At 43.1% G+C, this 20,896-nt stretch overlaps 2 protein-coding genes across 4 annotated transcripts in view; both read left to right on the forward strand.

Annotated features, from left to right (window-relative positions):
* Positions 1–1,578, forward strand: part of LOC147014808 (ubiquitin carboxyl-terminal hydrolase 17-like protein 6) — a 31,912-nt gene extending 30,334 nt beyond the window's left edge. For both annotated transcript variants that reach the window (XM_085853094.1, XM_085853095.1), the window contains one exon: positions 1,074–1,578. The gene's annotated coding sequence lies outside the window, so the exon portion shown is untranslated. The remainder of the gene's footprint in view (positions 1–1,073) is intronic.
* An 8,628-nt stretch (positions 1,579–10,206) lies between these two features.
* On the forward strand, positions 10,207–20,896 carry NUDT14 (nudix hydrolase 14). 2 transcript variants are annotated; one of them, XM_085853098.1, is made up of 5 exons: positions 10,207–10,358; positions 12,317–12,360; positions 14,927–14,991; positions 16,550–16,877; positions 16,995–20,896. In XM_085853098.1, the coding sequence occupies exons 1-5, from the start codon at positions 10,209–10,211 to the stop codon at positions 17,275–17,277; spliced, it is 870 nt and encodes a 289-aa protein (XP_085709224.1). In that variant the 5' UTR covers positions 10,207–10,208; the 3' UTR covers positions 17,278–20,896. The 2 variants fall into 2 exon arrangements, with proteins under 2 accessions (XP_085709224.1, XP_085709225.1); XM_085853099.1 differs by lacking the exons at positions 10,207–10,358; positions 12,317–12,360; positions 14,927–14,991 and adding an exon at positions 14,999–15,612.

Here is a 20,896-nt window from a genome sequence, read left to right on the forward strand (position 1 = left end):
AGACTTGATGATGTAGAATGTGGCTGGAGCTGTAACACTGTCATTAAAAACAGTGGCACGTCGGTACCAACCATCCATCCATTGGGACCATACTCTGTGCAGAGCGTTGGTGCTGCCTAAGCAGTCTCCTCAGCTATTGGGCAAAATCCTGGATGGGTCGCCACTCTGACACAGATGTCGGCCCCCCAGTACCTGTAAGCAATCTCTCGAGTAAGTGACTAATGTAACAAAAGACTCAGTCAAAGAGCAGTTGGTAAAATGTCTGTGGTCCTGCTGTTTTGGCAGAATAGAGGCTGAAGAGCCAGGATGAGCTCCACATTGCAGGTCTGCCCAGCAGGTGCTTCGATTTGTACCTTACAGATAATTTTGTCTTTCGCAGGTTCAGCATCGTTCAGGTAAAGCACAGTCACTTCAAGGACTACAACCTCACGTACCGCTTTCTGGGCAGCATGGCAGACTTTTGAGAAGTGTCCCACTTTCCCACATGCCTTACATTTTACCTTTAAAGCTGGAAAAGAAGGTGCATATTCAAGATGGTTTGCACACCCACACCTGCAGCAGGTACAGTGGCTTTTAGTGGATGAAAAGTCGACAGAATGTTTGGTGTTCATTGCTTGGACTGAAGCTGAATCATATGATTGGCTTTCAGCAATGCTGATTGTTTGACAGGCCATCTTGACTACTTTTGTTGAAGTAACGTTCGGCTCTAACAGCAGTCCTTCATGAATCCTGGTTTGCAAAGCACATTCTTCCTGTTGATCACGTTGCATCTCGTCTTCCATTTCACTGAACTCACAAGCGGCGTAAACTTAACACGAGGCTGCAACATATCGATTGACATCTCTGGCATCAGGCCTCTGAGATATCTGGCGGAATTTGGAGCATTCAGCAACCTAATTGATTTTTCAGTACGAAATGCGTATTCAAGGTTCGAGGACAACACATCAACCAAGAATCCGGCCAGCGACACCTGCCGTCTCAGGTTTTGACCGTATGAATGGCCTGTTTGCTTTGCCTTGCCATTATACCTTACTCATTTGCCTTGCCTGTTTGCCTTGTCACCTTACCCAAAGGACAACTCACATGCCATGCTTGAGAGACTACTGACCATGCCACTTTGGAGTTCATTTGTGCCATCACTTTGCTGCCAGCACGCGACCATTTGTGACCATGCCAGCCTGCTGTTGGACATCATGACCGAAGACCCATTAGTTTTGAAAAGTGTGGAGTGTTTTAAGTGTTTAACCCAACTGGTCATATGTGTAAAGATAAAAAAATGGAATTTTAAACACAATTTTTGAGTGTTGAATCTGTTGGGGAAATTATTCCTCTTTTTGACAAGTGGCCCTTGCTTCAGTCTGACTAGGTCAAAGTGTTTGTTTGTTTGTTTTTTGACTCTCTACTGTTCTTTTATTTAATTGTTAAGGCCTAAGACCTCGTGATGATCTTGTCTTTCTTTGCCACTTTGGACATTTGTTTAATTCTTGCTAGTACAAGGTGACCGGTCTGATAAAACTGTACTTTCACACACATGCTATCAAAAAACCCTCTCCACTCTCAAAATGTATATATATATATATATATATATATATATATATATGAGGGAGAGGTTCAGTGTGGGAGAAGTGTACGGTGAATAGAATTAGAAATAAATTGTTCTCAAAAGAAATAAAAAGACTTGTCTGTGGACATTGGTTATCGGTGTCTGTGATTTTATACAGGATTTTAAAACCGAATCGGCTAAACGTTAAACCCTAGAGAAGTTAAATAGGATTCCACAATCAACCAGGAAGGATCCTACAACGATCACTATGAGGTTCAAGGAGAAAAATCCACATCAAACCCAACACGTCCACCTACGGTGAAGCTCGGCTGTGTCCTGGAATTGGTTGCGCGTTGGGAAGCACAGTTCCCTATCTGGAGTGTTTAATTTGCCGGGAAGGGAAAGCGGGATTTGGATGCTGGACCCCAATTAAATTTAACATTTGATGGCGTCTGTGGTTGCTTAATGACCTGTCACACCGTGCAGTTATCTGCGAGGCGGTGGCTTCAGGACTGCTATCAGGGAAGTCGATTTGTAAGAACTACCGTTGTAATCCACCCCGTGGTGAATCGCTAACAGTGTTAATATGTTACTTGTGAGGGAGAACGTCAAACAGGATGAAATTAAATGGGCTTTACTGTTTTGCTCAATGTGGTGATGCATTTCTTCCACATAGTTGTGCTTCAAAAATAGCCGTTAATTGGTGACAATCTCTTTTGCAACCAACTGTGGTCACTCAAGCAAACTTTCAAAAGTGTTGAATATCTAACTTGGGAGAATTGTTGGATTGCTATATGTGTGAAAATACAAAAATGGATGCCAGTGTAAGAAGTGGAATAGAAAGGATCATTCAATCTCATTAGAAATTCAAAAAGGTTCACGCAAGATGAGTACCGATGCACCTAACCTTTGATCAGACGGCCACTTGATTGGTCATTGAAACAGAGTGTGGGGGTATGCGTATTCATTTTAGCTGTCTCACCTGAGTTTTAATCTCGACCCAGGTATAAACTTTCACCCAGGTGTTTCGCAGGTAGGGCAAAGCATTGGGTTAATGAAGATGAGAAATAGAAGTACTGTTCACTTACCAGCCTGGTCTGCTCTCGCTGTAGAAGCCACTGTTAAGGAGGGACCATGAGGTGGCATGTATGTGGCATTGGTGGAGACAACAGGGCAAAAGGAAGATGACTGCCTTGATATATACTCCCAGGATTTGTAGAGTCGACTGTGCGATCCAGGGAGTTGAGAGACTGTCATCAGGCAGTGGACAATTTTGATGCTGTCCTGGAGAGAGAGGTGCAAACATCACCTCTTGTAGAGTTAACAGCAGTGCCAATATTCTCGTCCCGAGAAGAATTGATAAACCTACAGATAATGGATGCAGTGATAAAGGCCTTTGTGCCCTTTTGGACTGAAAGAAGGAAGCCTGGTCAGCATGAGTGGAAAAATGTTGAAACATACACTCGTGTTGTTTAAGCAGTGGAAGTGAATGCAGTCCAAAGGAGGAGTTCTAAACTGCATTGTGTAGGATCCAATGGAAGGACACCTTGTGAACAGCTCTGACTACAGCAGGTGTTGAAACGTCGGGTGTTGGAAGCACTACGTGACCAACTCGATCATCAGGGAATGGAACGTACCACAGACCACAGAACTTATACTAATAAGGTCCTATTGGGCAGGAATGTACGGGGATGTTCAGAAATGGTGTCAAGAGTGTGAGATGTGTGAGGGCTGTTTGAAAACAGCCATGGGTACACCACTCTCGAAGCAACCATCGGAGGTTTTGGCTCTCGATTTTACTCTGCTGGAGCCTGCAGTTGGCAAGGAAAATTGTCCTGGTAATGACGGACGTGTTTACCAAGTATACGAGGTGTGTTCAAAAAGTATCCAACCTTAATTTTTCGTGCGTAAACAAATGAAGCTAGGAGGCATGGTTTGGTGCACGTATGTAGGCAATCCTAATCCGTATGCGTGAATATTTCCCGCTTGCAGAAGCTGTCAGTTGCCGACAGACCGCCGATGAGTGGGGAAGTGTAAGTGAGCGCCGTCGGATTTTCATTTTTGACAAAATGATGGATCACTGTGGTCTCATCGCCAGTGATCACTGTGTTGAAGAAGTTGGGATCGCTGTTCACAGTCTCCAGCATGTCCTGTGCGATCTCCAAACACAGTTGCTTCTGCTCGATCGTTAGCAGCTTTGGCACGAACTTCGCTGAGATTCTCCTTAAGCCCAAATCCTCAGTCACAATGGAATGAACGGATCCAATGCTGACGCCCGCCTCGTCTGCAAGTTCTCTGATCGTGATTCGACGATCCTGCATCAGCAGGGTCCTCACTTGGTCAATGACGATCTCATTTCAGGATGTTGAGGGCCTACCATAACGTGCTTCACTTTCCACTGATGTGCGACCATCTTTGAAGCGGTTGTACCACTCTTTTATCTGTGTGGTGCCCATTGCTTCGTTCCCGAAAGTCTGTTGAATCCTGCGGATCGTTTCCACTTGGGAATCGCCAAGCTTTACACAAAATTTGATGCAGTAGCGTTGTTCAAGTTTTTCCGTCATTTTGTCAAAAACGAAAATCCGACGGCGCTCACTTACACTTCCTCACTCATCGGCGGTCTGTCGGCGACTGACAGCTTCTGCAGGCGGGAAAATATTCACGCATACGGATTAGGATCACTTACATACGTGCACCAAACCACGCCTCCCTAGCTTCATTTGTTTACACACGAAAAATTAAGGTTGGATACTTTTTGTACACACCTCGTACATGGGCTGTTCCAACAAGGCATCAGCTCGCACTGACGACGGCCGAGGCTGCAGGGTCGGAGAGATTCCTCCAGTATGGAGTCCCTCTGCACATGTATTCCGACCAAGGAAGAAACTTTGAATCGCAGCTGGTCGAAGAACTTTGTGATATACATGGCATGAATAAATCCCAGACAACGCCATGCAGACCACGGGGGAACGGCCAAAGTGAACAATTTCATCGTTCCCCACATGACCTTCCGCGAACACAAGAAATGGCATTTGTCAAAGCATGTAGCAGAAGATCGATATGCCTACAATTCAGCACCACACAGTTGTTTGGGGTATTCATCATTTTACCTCATGTTTAGACAAGATCCAAGGATGCCAGTGGACTTGTCAGACCCAGGTGAACACAGTGACGAGGAGCCACCACCCATCAACAAATGGATTTCCAATCATCACGCAGCTTGATCTGATACTTGTGATAAAGCAGGGAAGCAGTTTGACAGGGCAGCCAGCAGCTGAAAAGGGGTATTCGACCACAAAGCAAGCGAGGTTCCTTTTACATTCAGCCAACGTGTGCTGCTCCAGAATCAGACTTGCAAACGTCGTTATAAACTTCAAGACATTTGGGGCTCAGATGTCCCTAAAGTGGTTAAATGGCTGCATCCTGATAAAGCTCTTCACGTCGTCGAACCTGCTGCCATGACGGGACTAGGTCAATGTGTAAACTGTGCTGAAATGCCAGATCCCACAGGCCCCCGTGAGAACAAGAGCCAAAGGGATCTTGCAACCCCCAAGAAACGGCAGATGCTCATGGTGAATCTTCTGACAGTGAGTCTGGGATGCCATGGTTCGCGTATTCACCTGGTATGGAAGGGAATGAACGGAAGGAGACCGAATCAGAACAGACCCAAAGAGAGACCCAAAATCCCGAAGCACACCTAGTCATTGAGACATCTCTTCCTTGGAGATCAATGTGATCCACAGCAGGGAAACATTCTAAACTTCAGAGAGAACCCCATTCAGTGCTCAGCATGGACATGGAGACATTGTCGGACTTGCGATAACTTGAGTGCCACCCGCGGAGAACAACTCCTGTGAACTGCTTTCCAAGAGATGGACGCCTGGTTCCGATGGAACATGTTATTCAAGATACTATTACGTGCCCGTATGTGCGTGGTCGTACATGCAAAAAAAAACTTTCAAACTGTGAGCCAGAAACAACCACACAGGCCGTTCCTTCGCTCTCGCGTGCCCGTACGTGCGTGGCCGTATGTGCAAACCAAAAAAAAAAAAACTTTCAAACCGCATGCCAGGAACAACCACACAGGCCGTTCCTTCGCTCTTGCATGCCCATACGTGCAACCCCCCCCCCAAAAAAAATCTTTCAAACAACCACACAGGCCGTTCCTTTCCTCTCATAAACAACGACTGGATTGGGGCATTGTGTTTATCTATAAATGCGCATAACAAATCGAAAAATTATTAGAATACAGCAAGTCATCACTATCCGGAAGTGGTGCGTGCCCGTATGGAATGTTCACATCATTCCACGAATTATCGCTTGTATTGATGTAACAACTGCTGTGATACTTACACACACAGAGTTAATTAAAATCCAAATTAAAATCAAGTTTACCTCCCTGTCTTTGCTTGCCACGACATTCACTGCCATTGACCATTGCCATTCCTACGCCACGGTAACTACGGCACCGATCCCCATCGTAACCGGCACGGCACGTCATCGTCGGCCGGCCACGCACTGGCCTACGCAGCACCGTGTACTGTCATTGGTTGGGAAATAAATGGCCATAACTTGGAAACCACTTGTCCGATTAATATCAAACCTTGAAAAGGCACATCCTCAGGGCCCCAGCAATATACCTGGCAAGTTTCAATTAGATCGGAGCAGCGGTTGTCGAGAAACAGCGGTCTCACACACACACACACACACACACACACACACACACACACACACACACACACACACACACACACACACACACACACACACACACATTGCTGGAATTATAGATAGATGTTGAGCTGTTGATTTTTCTTATTTTTGTTATCCCGCCCCCCGAAGGGAGGGAGCAGGATATTGTAATCGTCCGGTTTGTTTGTCTGTCTGTCTGTTAGCAACTTTACGGCAAAACGGCTTTCGCAAACACTATCAAATTTAATCCACAGGTGGGCAATGAACCTTGGACGACCCCATTAACTTTTGGGTCCAATTGGATCAAAGGTCAAGGTCAAGGTCACAAAAAGATCAAAATCGTTTTTCGCTCCGAACTTCGTCAAAAATGATCTGATTTACTTCAAACTAAGCTTATAGTGAACCTTATTCTATTTGTCACTTATAATCCTACCCATTCCTATAGTGAAAAATGCATATTTGTGAAGATCGGTAGGGTCCGAAGACTTTATGCCTTAAATGGGCGGGATTTCTTGTGCATGGCACCACTTGTTTATTCTTGTGTCCTTTGCTCGCTCCTTGCCTGCGGTCCTGAAGATTGTCGTGGACGACAATCGGAAGCAGGAGCAGTGATGATTGTGGCATTGTGAATGCAATGCATTCATAGTGTTGTTTATTTAATACGTACTCCATTAATGTGAGTGCCATCCAAGACTTACCCTTTTCTTTTCGTTTACCCTGCCTCCCCCACTTGACGAGATATCTGATGACGTATTTGCACATGAAACACAGGGTGGCTTGCACAGCAGTTGATACGGAACGGAACACACCCTTGGAAACAAAAGGGACTGAACAAGGAAGCCAGGGAGAACATTGTGAGCCAAAGTTGTGGTTCGAACAGTTTACAAGTTTTAAACTTTAAATTTTTCTTTCTCATAAAACTGTATCTGTGAAAATCCGTTCCAAGCGATTTATTTACTTGAACCAGAAACATTGTTTTGGAAATCACTTACCAAGCAGCTCGTTGCCATGACAACCTTTCCTCATCAACAGTTTCCAATGGCGTGCTTGCTTAAATGCTTAAGCCGCTTGGTGAGCACTCCACAAGAGACTTGCTAACTGAACACATCCTGGATGGATGTAATATATAAGTTGAGATAGACGAATATTAAGCCAAAAACGTAAAGCAATATTTTGCCAAGCAAATTGCCATGGCAACCGTGGTCACCTCAGCTTGGGGTTCCTCAGTGTGTTCCTTTGGCAAGCAGCTTGCAAGAAGAAACAAAGCTTGACTCCGCCGTGACATCCACCATCCTTGAGACAGGCAGGCTGCATCTTCCCTCTCCACAAAGTTGAAAAAAAAATCACAAGCTGGTGAAACACTTGGAATATGTCTTTTAATCCAAAACAAATCTCACACTCCCACGATCAAGCTCTCTCTGAAAGGGCCGGCTGGCAAATCCTCCCATCTCGTTTCCTAACAATCCTTGAGGAAATTTAGTCATTCAAAATTCCAGCTCTCACTATCAGCCACGATCAAACTCCTGGGTCTCACTATCAGCCACGATCAAACTTCCAGCTCTCACTATGTCGACCACGATCAAACTCCTGGGTCTCACTATCAGCCACGATCAAACTTCCAGCTCTCACTATGTCGACCACGATCAAACTCCTGGGTCTCACTATCAGCCACGATCAAACTTCCAGCTCTCACTATGTCGACCACGATCAAACTCCTGGGTCTCACTATCAGCCACGATCAAACTTCCAGCTCTCACTATGTCGACCACGATCAAACTCCTGGGTCTCACTATCAGCCACGATCAAACTTCCAGCTCTCACTATGTCGACCACGATCAAACTCCTGGGTCTCACTATCAGCCACGATCAAACTTCCAGCTCTCACTATGTCGACCACGATCAAACTCCTGGGTCTCACTATCAGCCACGATCAAACTTCCAGCTCTCACTATGTCGACCACGATCAAACTCCTGGGTCTCACTATCAGCCACGATCAAACTTCCAGCTCTCACTATGTCGACCACGATCAAACTCCTGGGTCTCACTATCAGCCACGATCAAACTTCCAGCTCTCACTATGTCGACCACGATCAAACTCCTGGGTCTCACTATCAGCCACGATCAAACTTCCAGCTCTCACTATGCCACAGATTTTGAAGATTGCTGTCCATCAAATCTCCCCATGCAACTTGATTGAGTTTGAACAGTTTTATACAGAAGAATGAGCAAATATTGCCCAATCAAGTGTGCAAAGTTGGTCGAGACCCATCCCAACAGACCCACAGCTGTAATTGCTGTCAAAGGTGCATCCACCAAGTATCAACTCAGGAGGGTGGACACTTATCCAACCAAGATATTCTAGTTTTGCATTTTAAATTAATTTTCTGACATTTGTAGAATTTGTTTTTCACTTGGAAGTCATGGGTTACGATCAGTAAATATAAGTGGAAAAAGTCTGATTTAATGTAATTTACTTCCAGGCAAAAAGGCAACAAAAGGTGAAAATTTTGAAAGGGCACTGTATCTTTCTATAGGCACTGTATCTATGCTGATGTGACGGGTCGTATAATGAAAGAAGATCATATGAAAATGGGAAATGTGGTTTAAAATTAAAAATAATTGCACATTTTCAGCGAACCAGTCATCGCCCGATCCACCGAAGAACAACACAGATGAGTGGCACTTCAACATTGTTCAAGTCGATCGATATCCAGTATTCAGTGACAGTGCCAATATTGTAGAGCACTCGCGAGTGGTTTAAGCGCTCCAACGAAATGGTTGATAAGGAACGGCTGCCTTGGAAAGCGATTGGCGATCGCCGAGCCGTCACATTAAAACACACACACCTCCCGGAAACGCCCAAAATATCAAATATGTCCGAATTGGAAAAATTAACACCTTTTCAGCAGTCGGAACAGCTGTTAAGTTCATTTCCGGAGCTTAAATTTTGTAATTCAGCTTAGTTTAAGAGCTTCTCAAGGTTATGGAAAGTGTGGAAATTAAATAAAGCCACGAACGCTGGCGTCTCCAGGTGTTTATGAGCACTGCAATGTATCCAGAGATTTTGTAGGTAAGCTGATGAGGAATTCGATAATATGAGTGAGGAAAGTGGAAAAGAAAAACTTTGTCGTTAAGAAATTGCTGCGGCCTGTTCCTAGTCAAGGCATGGTTGAGTAGGCCAAAAAAACATGGCGAATTAAGACCCCAGCGAGGTAACCGAGGATGCCCTTCGAGGGGAGAGAGAGAGAGAGGTGGCCGAGGATTGCCTGATAAAATATATAATTAAATAAGGCCGTTAATTATCTTCAAAAGGGGTGTTTTAATTAACCCAAACATCCAATTTTCATTCTTGCACTTCCCTGTAGTTCTCTTAGTTTGCATGCAAAGTTTCAGGCTGATAGGTTTCATGGTTTTGGAGTTATGGAGGAGACACACTGACACAAGCACACACATACTGATACTTATATTAGAAGATGGTGATATAAACCTTCATGAGGAATTAGCTGGATAAAGTCGGGAGCTTCGCTTCCTTTCCGCGGCCAGGTTCCTGGTCACGGCCCCTTTAATTAGTGGACCTAAGTATGTTGAGAAAATTCGTTCCACCGACCAATTAAAGTCACGTGCCCGGTGGTTTCGCACGGTGTAACTGGCGCGTAGTTTCATGCGCGGTGTACCGTCGCATTGTTTTACCTTCGTGTTCAGCCTCGACATTAATGACGCGTAAAAATAATTCAATCGATCATAAAATATATTTGTTGGAGGTTCACGTTGTTATCGTGAATTTCCATTCACACGACGAGTTTTGTTTGAACGGTGTTGCTCGCTTTGCAGATAAAAAAAAAAATCCACAATTTTCTTCGCACAGGTTTTTATATTCCGTTTTAACACGAGAGTATTTCTATTTGGCTTCGCAGTGAATTCGACACGTTCATTCCGAACGACAGTGTACATACACTACGACGTGGTGACGCAATGACGCGAGAAAGACAAAACGTCACTTCCGGTGGGCGGAGCTTCGGTGCTGTTGGAGGAGTTGGAAGGATGGAGCACATCTCCCGAGTGAACGTGGTGCCCTGCACAGAATCAAAGTACCTTCGTCCGTTTCGTGTGTTCTACACGCAGGTGAAACGTTCATGTCGCGTCGCGTCGCTTCGTGGACCAACCTGCACCATTCCCCTCTCCTTCTTCCCCCCTATCTCGGTTCACTCGAGTCCCTCTCTTGCCGTGACTGCCACTGGATGTCCACTTGCATGATCCACACGAGAAGATACGAGCAAAGCTATGGAAAGGGTCGTTTGTACCGACCCTGACTGCTTTGCACCCTCCCACCCAAGTGTTCACTGTTGTTTCAGTGCCTTCCGTGACTTTTGTACCCCTTGAATGTCCGACTCGTTATTGTTCACCTTCTCTACATGCTGCTGGGTTTAATTTATATTCTTTTAAAAGTGTATGGTGTTATTAAATAATAATAATAATAACAAGTGGTGCCAGGCACAACAAATCCTGCCCATTTTAGGCATAGTTATTTTGGGGATCAAATTTAAATTTTATACATCCTTAACCTGAATGTTGATTATAAGGAATATTTTAGTCTTAGCTTGAAGTCAATTAAACCATTTTTGACGAAGTATGAGCGAAAAATGATTTTGATCTTTTCGTGACCTTGACCTTGACCTTTGATCCAATTGGACCCAAAAGTTAATGGGGTCGTTCAAGGTTCATTGCCCACCTGTGGATTAAATTTGATAGTGTTTGCTGAAGCAGTTTTGCTGTAAAGTTTCTAACAGACAGACAGACAAACAAGCCGGTAGGCGGACATGGGTAGTCGACTACCCAATAGAACCTGATGCGATGGTCCTGTTCGATGGGGAATGACCTGAGGATTAAGCACAAGAAAATTCATGATTGTAACTTCAAGGGTTAATGCTGCAGATTGTTTTTTTCGTTAAAATACCACCACATTTAGAGGTTTTTCGGCCGTTGCTAGGCAATGGAGGGGTCCGTAGCAACGGTTCTTTCTCACACATAACTAGGACATACCTAGAACCTACCATACCAGTTTCATGTTTTCTGACTCATAGTCTCTGAGATATAACGAACTTCGTTTTTTTATTGTTTTCGACCAGGGTTCATTCAAAGTATATCTTCTCCGACAGTTTTCATAGGATCCGGCTGGAAATTTATGACAATATGGCTGAATGTACTGCCCACTGTCGCTTGTGGCCCGATTTTTGATTTTCGAAAAAATTTATTTTTTTATGATTTTTCAAAAATTTCAAAGTCCTGTTGCGAGGCAACGGTGGTGTCCATAGCAACGGTTCTCATTTGCACACAACTCGGTCATGGTATGAACCTACCAATCAAGTTTCATCGAAATTGCCATTGTATTAACGGAGCACTGGATCGAACAGAGGGACAGACAAACATATCGACGGAAAAAGTGATAATAAGGGTAGAACAAATTTCAAAATTTTTTTTTTTTTCGACCCCAACCTAACAAACCAGACGATTACAATATCCCGCTCCCTCCCTCCGGGGGGTGGGATAATAATAATAATAATAATAATAATAATAATGACACGTTGCGGCGCCAACGTCATCGTACTTCGAATGTCTTCACTGCTGTCATAATGATGATAGTTTATCGGCTTTTCAGCCAAAGAAACAAGAAAAGCCGGTTCCATTAGACGGCGACCGAGATCCACAGGGCCGTGCACGAAGGATCATGTGCCTCTTGATGAACCGTAGTTACAGGTTGCATTGTCTGACCTTTGACTGCGTGTTTGCAGCTGCGTTGACTGACCTCTGACCTGTATCATTGATGCAAACTGCGATTGTTCTGTTTTTACGGCACCCTTTGTTTCCCACAATTCTGAATCTGTCACAGAAGTTTGGCGTGGTTGTCATGGAAACCCATCGATTATTACGAGTACATTTTTTGCACGGTTGTCAATTGTTTTGGACACTTTGTGCCACCACGAGCTCGGTTTAAACTGAAGAGGTAACGTTTACCTGCTGACTGTTCGACAATCACGTGGACCATCTACCTGTTTACGATGTTGGCCAACTTGTTGTTACAGAATGGTGTGAACAAGTCTTGGGATTTTATGAAAACGCATGACAGGTACGTCTGTTGGCTTTTATTTTGTCCATTCCACTTGTCTGTCTAGTTTGGTTTGATGCCTGACCTGATTATAAAATCGGATTAGGGCTTTGCAGGTAGGATGTTGCGTTGTCATTTTGGTGGATGTTGAAGGGGGGTGGTGTATAAGAGTGGGGCTGCACCAACTTTTTAAAGATGTTCTGGTTAAATGGTATGGTTTGATTTTAAAACCACTGATCTAGAAAAACGATCACTTATCTACGGATGCTTTTATGGGGCAAGAGCAGTGAATAAATGAAAAGCATTGTTCAAATCTTCAACCGCTCCCCGCCCCCTGCCCCTTCCAAGTTGTCCCTTGCTAGAAATCAGTGGATGTTGAAGATAAAGATCCCAGGGTGTCTTTCAACATAGAGTAGGTGTGTTATCACCAGTACCTTGAACAAACTCAATGTCTAGCCAGGCAGTTTGTGAATGATTTGGGCTAAAAATGTTGCCTGATCGAATTCAGAAGAAGATTGGGGGGGGGAATGTAGCCTGTTCTAGTAGCAGCAGTAGTAGTTGTAGTTCTAATCCAATTAATGTAATCATTTGCATTGTCAATAAATGGCATCGTTTTGACATGTGCCTCGAGTTGGCATCGGTCCTTGGAACAAATAAATTCTCTCAGTTCCATGCAGACTAGCACTGAACCCTCGTCCGACATGGGTTAGGTTGCTGGAAAACGGCGCGTTCAGCAAATCCGAGTTGCGCAAGTTTAAGACCTGATGGGATAAATGCGAATAAGACAGCGTGGCCACAGACAATGACATATGGACAAATATTTTATACGTTTTTTTTTTTGTTACCTCCGCCACCAAAGGTTAAGGTTATGTTTTCACCCCTCTGTCTGTCTGTCTGTCTGTGTGCAGGATATCTCAAAAAGTTGTGGGCTGATCTGGATGAAATTTGGTGGACAGGTTGGGTGTGTGACAAGGACGAACTGATTCGATTTTGGTGAAGATCCGGATCTGACTACCAGAATTTTTAAAGTGATTCTTCACCATTCAGAGATCGATATGTAGCATGATAGCTCAAAAAGTTGTGCACGGATTTGGACGAAACTTGGTGGACCCGTTTTGTCAGCATTGATAACCTATTCATGGGCGTGACCTTTGTCTGTTACAAACTCCAGGAAGTCTAGGTGTGTGTGTATGTGTGTGTGTGTGTGTGTGTGTGTGTGTGTGTGTGTGTGTGTGTGTGTGTGTGTGTGTGTGTGTGTGTGTGTGTGTGTGTGTGTGTGTGTGTGTGTGTGTGTGTGTGTGTGTGTGTGTGTGTGTGTGTACACATAGTCAAGGCTTGTGGAAGAGCGAGTACACTGAATGGATCAGGACATAACAGGCAAAAACAGGATGCAAAAGGAACCGTAAATATGCACATAAAAGGAGCAGCAGAGTTGAAGACCAAGATAGAGGCAGATTTGGGCAAACAATGGATGGGGGGAGGAATGGGGGCAGGAGAGGATGCATGAGGCAGATAATATGGATACAGAAGGAAATTCTCAGGAGGGAAAACTGGGAATTTGAAAGGAGGTGAGAATGGGTGTGATAGTGGAGGGAGAGGGGTGTTAACGAGGGTAGAAAAGATATAACAGTTTTTGGATTGGGGATGATCTCAGATGGTTGGTGAACAGCTGTGTTGCAGACCTGGAGGGCAGAATGAGATTGAAGAGGATGTGGAAGTTGATTCCACAGGCAGGGGATAAAAGAAGAGGAACAAATGAGTGGAGCTGAGCAGTGATCCTGGATTGAAGTAGTTTCACCAGAAGGGGGTTGACGGTGGACCGTGTGCGCCCTGCAGAAACCTGGGGGGCAAGAAAGCATGGAAAGAGCAGGAGGTGCAAGACCAGAAAGGAGGCGGTATAAGACAGAACACCGACCTGTCTGTGATGGCAAAGGGATAGGCCCACAAACTCGGCTTCATCCCTTGAGATTGCAAAAACGAACGGTGCGTATGGTGATCTCGTTCACGTGATGCTCACGGCCGACCAAAGCCACACTCTTCTCGCCACGGAACGTGTCTAAAATCAAAGTTTTTCTCTGCCAATGTCATAACCTTACGGGATTTCTTCAATCCACTTCCACTTGGACAGCCTTGACCTTTATGGTGCCATATCGTATTTAAGGGTACAGTATGGTGGATAAATAACATTGAGTTAAAGAAATCTCCTCGGCACAAGTTCAAACTGAAAACGGTGCGGGTGGGAAAAGATGGCGGGAGACATCACCTTTGCGCGTGACGTGGTCACATTGCCACATTCAAACTCATGTATAATCAAGCTTGATGCAGGCTCGGGAAATGAGTGTCAGATTTATTCCCACGCATATAAACAAATCCGCAATTTGAAAACCCACTGTTGGATGAGGGTTTGTTTTATTCTGTGATAGAACACAAGTTAAAATTCTAGCTGTTACTGTACAGTACCAAGTTGGACTTTTATGTGAATTAAAAAAACGTTTTCAAATGGATAATTATGTCTTCCTTTATGCTCTCAATTGTTTGATAATACAGTATAGTACTACTTGTTTTTGTTCTTTTTTCTTTTTTCCAGTGTCATGATTCTTATCTACAACACCAGCTCTCGCTGTTTTGTGTTTGTCAAGCAATTCCGTCCTGGTATGAACCCACATGAGTTCTCTCGAACAGAAGGGGAACATTTATGACTGTTTATAATACGTGCTTTCAAAATGACGTATTTCTGCCCAGATTGCGTATGCGCAGAAACCCCTCGTAACGAAGTAAGCCGGATCGGCCTGGACGTATTTCATGCCCCTCGGATAAGGATTGCAGAATGAAACGGCTAAAAAAAATTTTTTTTTTAAGTAACCAAAAGTATTTGTAGGTGTGCCTCCACACAATGAAACAGTTGGAGAACTTCTTAATCAACTCGTCCAAAGAGTTGATGTGTTGCAAAAACTCCCAACGATTATGGACCCGTGAAAGGTCAAAGGTTCGTACATGTGTGCATTCTAACCAAACCTTCGTGTTTCTTAGCACCGATGTGAAGGTCGTGTCTGGGGCTTGTCGATGCACAGGGTAAGTTTTAATTGTGTGGCGGGTGGAGGAGTGGGAGTTGTGTGGGCTGAGAGTGCCATAATAAATATTTTTTTTATGCCTCCGCCGACGAAGTTGCCGGAGGCATTATGTTTTCAGGTTGGCCTTGCGGCTGTCCGTCCGTGAGAGGTTTTCGTCACTGCGATAACCTAAGAACAGCTGAAGAGATCCAAATCAAACTTGGTACAAATATGCATCATGATGCAAAGATGATCCGATTAGATTTTGGAGTGAGAAGGTCGGAGTTCATGTTTGGTTAAAAAAAAATTCTGTTACCGTGCTAACTTGTAAACCAGTGACTGGATTTTGACGAAACTTGACAAAAAGTATGTATAATGATGGAAAGATGAACCAATTATATTTTGGCATCAAGAGGTCAGAAGTCATAGCAGGTAAAAATGTGATTTCAGAACAGTTGAAGGGATTTAAATCAAATTTGGTACAAGTATTATCATGACGTAATAATGTGGGCGGAGGCACATTGGTCGATGTCACGACATCGAAGAGTGGTGTTGTATTTAAAAAAAAAAGTTTTATGGTTCTGGGGCTACAAGAGAAATTGTACTCTATCTTTGCATCTATTGGTGAAAGGAGAAGCATCCGTTCGTGCATGTTTGTTGTAACCATGGCCACCGCTAACTAATTGTATTAACAGGAAATGGTACGAACCCAACTCCTTTCATTCACGGGTATTTCTCGTGTCCCGATATTTCCACGAGCCCAATTTGTATTCTGGAACAGAACAATTACAGCGTGGTTAAAAAAAGAACCTTTTTGCAATTGTCACGCTTTCTCCTAAATGCTGAAAATTATGTTTAAACGAGTATTTGAATCACAGATTGCACACTAGTAATGGCAGGTTAAAATTGCACTGCAAGCAGAACCGAGTCGGTAAAACAAACACACAGGGCATGCGTGAAAGGGCATCGTTTAGCATTCATACGTCATTTCAAAAGTCATGTATTGGGTATAAGGACATTTGTTACAATGCTTTATTTATTTATTTATTTGTTTGTTTTTTATCAAGTAACTTGTTTATAATAAACATCAGTTATTCATCAGCTGCTTAATTTTGATGTTGGTATTTAACTGGGAATAAACGTGTCTTGTATGCCCACAGCTGTGTACATGAGGGAAATGGAATCGCATAAAAATGCCTCCGCTGTGGCCAAGAAAAGTTGTTCTGCATCTTGTGCCGACGGCTGCCCTTTCTCGGGTCGGGGGGATCTGACACCGCCGGAGGGTACGATCGCAAGACCAGAGCTTGCGGAAAACAGCGGCACTAGTCGGGCGAGCTGGAAACCCTCCTCACCGGGGGTCACATTGGAGTTGTGTGCAGGGATCCTTGATAAGGACCTATGTGCGATGGAGACTGCGAGTGAAGAGGTGCTGGAAGAATGCGGATATGCTGTGCCTGCAAAGGCCCTTCGTCGGATTGCTTGTTTTCGGTGGGTCACTTGCGGTGTATTATACATTACAATCCTGCAGTCATCAATTTTTTGAATACCTGTGTACTCACTGAGGTAATGCAAACAACGATACCATGTTTGATGGTATTTTCCCAGGGGTGGTGTGGGAGTGTCTGGAGGCTGCATGACGATGTTCTATGCTGAGGTGACTGACAGCATGCGTGTTCCGGGTGCTGGTGGTGGGTGTGCCGATGAGGGAGAGTACATCATTCCGGTGGATGTTCCGGTTGCACAAGCTGCATCTCTTCTGGATGATCGAGAGTCTGATGACCATCTCTGTGGAGGTCCATTTATTGCGATCAGTCTGAGCTATGCTTTACTGTGGTTTGACAAAAACATAGCTCCCTTATCGTCATTCGACCAGTCCCCTGCTCATTGAATGATCCAGAATTGGCATAAATTATTGCTTTGAGTAATAACTAATCAACCTCTATCCTTGATCGGTAAACTTGTTTTTGGTGGGTGCCTCAAACGCCCTATCTTTTTTTTTTCCAAATATTGGCAGAATGTTTCCTAATTTATTTTGTGTGTGAGTGATGTCGTAAATTTAAAACCTTAGTGCATTGATGCATCTTTTTTTTTTTTCTTAAAAAAAAAAATCTATCATGATAATCTTGTACAAGTATCCACCACCCTGTTTTTTTGGGGGGGGGGTTTGTTAACACATTGCATACTCTATACATTTCATCCATGCTTGTTTGTTCCTTTATCTGACAGTATGAGAGCGATGTCATTTGTAATAAATAAATACTTAAAAACTATCTCAAAACCACCTCCACTTGAAGTCAAGCCTCAAAAGTGTGCTCCACATAAAATCTCTATTAAAACGTTCCCATATTGAAGATGAACATCAAAAACACAATGAAAGACGTCAAAAGTACACTCCACCTAAGATAAACCTCAAAGATGCTTTTCACTTGAAATCAACCTTAAAACCGCTCTCCTCCACCAAAAGCAAATCACAAAAGTATGCTTCACCTAACCTCGACCTTAAAACCGCTCTCCTCCACCAAAAGCAAACCACAAAAGTATGCTTCACCTCACCAAAACCTTAAAACCGTGTTCCCCCAATAAAAATAACAATCAAAAACACACTCCTCCAACTAAAATCAAACTCAAAAACGTCCTTATCCATTTAAAATCGACTCCCTCAAAAGACATCTCCCTTCAAAAACTCAGTCCATTTCAAAATAAACATTAAACTTATAACAACGAGAGAACGATGAGAATGCGAGCGGAAAATTTGATTGGTCGAGTTGGCGTAAAATTGTGTAATATTTTGCCAAGTTCTGGAGGTTTTTGAAAGAAGACTATTTATTTTCTGCAGTGCAAATATATATATTGATTGAAATAAAATAATGATTTCAAAAGGCTGTAGAAAGAAAAGAAAAACAAACAAACTTTTTTTTTTTCCAAGTTTACACCATTTTGATGTTGATGTGCCATCTCTTTTACACCACCCTTTTAAACACATTAAATTAGTTATTTGTGCCTATTTGTGTACTTTATGACGTACCTAAAAACAGTAATTTTCCTGTTTGGAATGATTTTCAATTTTGTTTCAATGTCAGAGTAAAAAAAAAAATAAATAATCATTCCTCTCACTCATCTCTCTGCAAGCATGATTAGGATGAGATTCCGTACAATTTGCCAATTTTGGAGCCAAATTACTTCTAAACTACAGGTTCATGTTCCGACTCTTGTTCTGCAGTACTCAAAATGTATAATGCAAGTTAAATTAAGGAGTTCCTCAATCATAGACTGACATCTGCACACACAGTGAACCAATTGCTAAACCCCACGTCACGTGTGGGGTAATAAACTCAAACCACCCCCATTGTGGGGTGGGGTGGTTTGAACCCCTCTAAAATCGATATTTGCTCTCTTCTCTGAAACGACTGCAGCCTTCATCACCCGTGATGTACCAAAGTGTATTGACCGCATCAAAATCTGCGCTCATTAAAGGGCTCTACAGGGGGGGGGGGATTTTGATACCCCCCCCCCCAAAAAAAGGTATTTGCTCTCTTCTGGAACTAAACACAATTTCAATGAAACTTGATCACAACTTTCATCACCCGTGATGTACCAAAGTTTGTTTATGACATTAAAAAAAAAAATCAGGGTCCAAGTGGGTCTGCGGGGGGTTTGAGTGACTCTTGCTCCTGATCCATCTGTTTATCAGTGAGTGAGTGAGCGAGTGAACACACTACTGTTAAAAAAATTTTTGAAGCATTTCCAATTATAAAATTGGAACAAAGATGTCTAATTATATTCTTCTTCTCCTCCATCTCTATCTTTCTTTTTCTTTGTCTGCAGAGAGGTGAATCGTGCAAACGGTGTTTGTAAGGTTCACCTGGCTGCACCTGGATAGGTTTGAGAGTAGAGTAGCAGCCGAAACCTGAATCCTATCCAGGTTCCTCCTCGTAATTCCATATTTGTCTATTTGGGTTCCTCCTGATACTCCAGTGTTGTATTTGGTCAGTTATTTGATTAAACATAACAAGTGACGAACGCATCGATTACGTTTTAAGATAACATCCGCAGCATTTCTCTCGGGCCTCGCAGTGCACCTCCAACCATGGGCTCGACTAATGTTCCCATGTGCTCTTGGTCACATGTCGAGCCGAGTAGTCGAAGGTGCACTGCAAGGCCTATGGGCTTGACTCGCATGCCCGAGCAGTCTTGGACACATCTCAGCAAAGTTCGCTAATTTATCCAGAACATTTTGATGTCCAATTTAACCTCAAGTTGATTTTATTTTCACCTTCAATTTGGATTATGTCCAAGTTGGCTGGGTTTTAGTACTTTCTTGGGCATGAAAAAAGATTACATCACGTGCATGCAGCTTTGTGCAGCCAGAAATGAGATGGTATTATAAATTATGCATTTAAAATATAATCTACAGACCCTGGTGAGGCTCTCCATTGTTAAATGCTCTGTCTTGTTCTGGACCTGCATTTGTGTTTTTATCTTGCTATTTGCTGTATTTGTGGTTTTTAAATGGAACCACAGCTTAGCAAGAAAAAATAATAATAATAATAATAATAATAATAAAAAAGCCAAAGCCCCCCCCAACTCCCCTCCCTTTGCCATACAAGATTATACTATATGAGAGCTTAATTTGGGAGCAGTTATTGTGTAAAATTCTCGTTAATTTGAACTGTTTTGTTTTAAATTATGTATGATTATTATTGCAATTAATTATCACAAATATTGTATTATAAGATTTTAATTTTGCATGGAATATTTCTGGGTTTAACTTGGAATTTTGGACCTAATTGACAGAACAATTTAAACAGTCTCTATTAATTTCACGTATATAATCATTCCTTTGGTATTAAGAAATGTATGAGGTTGTGTTTAAAAGTATTGCCTCCTATTATTTTTTTCTCAAAAACCGGTGAAGATATTTGAATGAAACAAAGTGCAGTCCACAAATTCCTCTTCCTGCTGCTGGGTGTGAAGTTTCATGATTCTGACACTCAATGTATCGGTGCTACGTTAGTCAAGATGGCAGAGGGCAGCACGACGTTGTCCTGTGAAGTGCTGGAGATGAGAGTTGGGTGCACCTTTACGATCCTGAGAGTGAGGGATGGTCAATGCAGTACCACCACAAAGGATCACCAGCCCCGACTTAGCTCAGTCAGATTTTCATCTCTTCCTCAAACTAAAGGAACACCTTCGTGGAGAACATTTTTCTTCTGATGATTATGTCAAGGATGCTTTGAAGTGCTGGCTAAGTCATCAGGATGCGCAGTTCTCTCATGACGGCTTCAGAAACCTACTTGGACGTTGGTAAAAGTGTGTGGACTGCACTGGTGATTATGTTGAGAAATAAATTTGCACCATGGTAGAATAAAGATTGATGTTCGTGGTTGTCTTTGTTTCAGTAAAATATCTTTACCTGTTTTGGAGAAAACTAATAGGAGGCATTGCTTTTCAACATGCCCTCTTAAATGTATTCTGTGCATGAATGAATAAATGTCATTTGGACAGGA

The sequence above is a fragment of the Eptatretus burgeri genome, chromosome 13, assembly GCF_056783735.1.
Source record: "Eptatretus burgeri isolate ZD-2024b chromosome 13, Ebu_testis_v1, whole genome shotgun sequence".
NCBI classification, from domain to species: domain Eukaryota; kingdom Metazoa; phylum Chordata; class Myxini; order Myxiniformes; family Myxinidae; genus Eptatretus; species Eptatretus burgeri.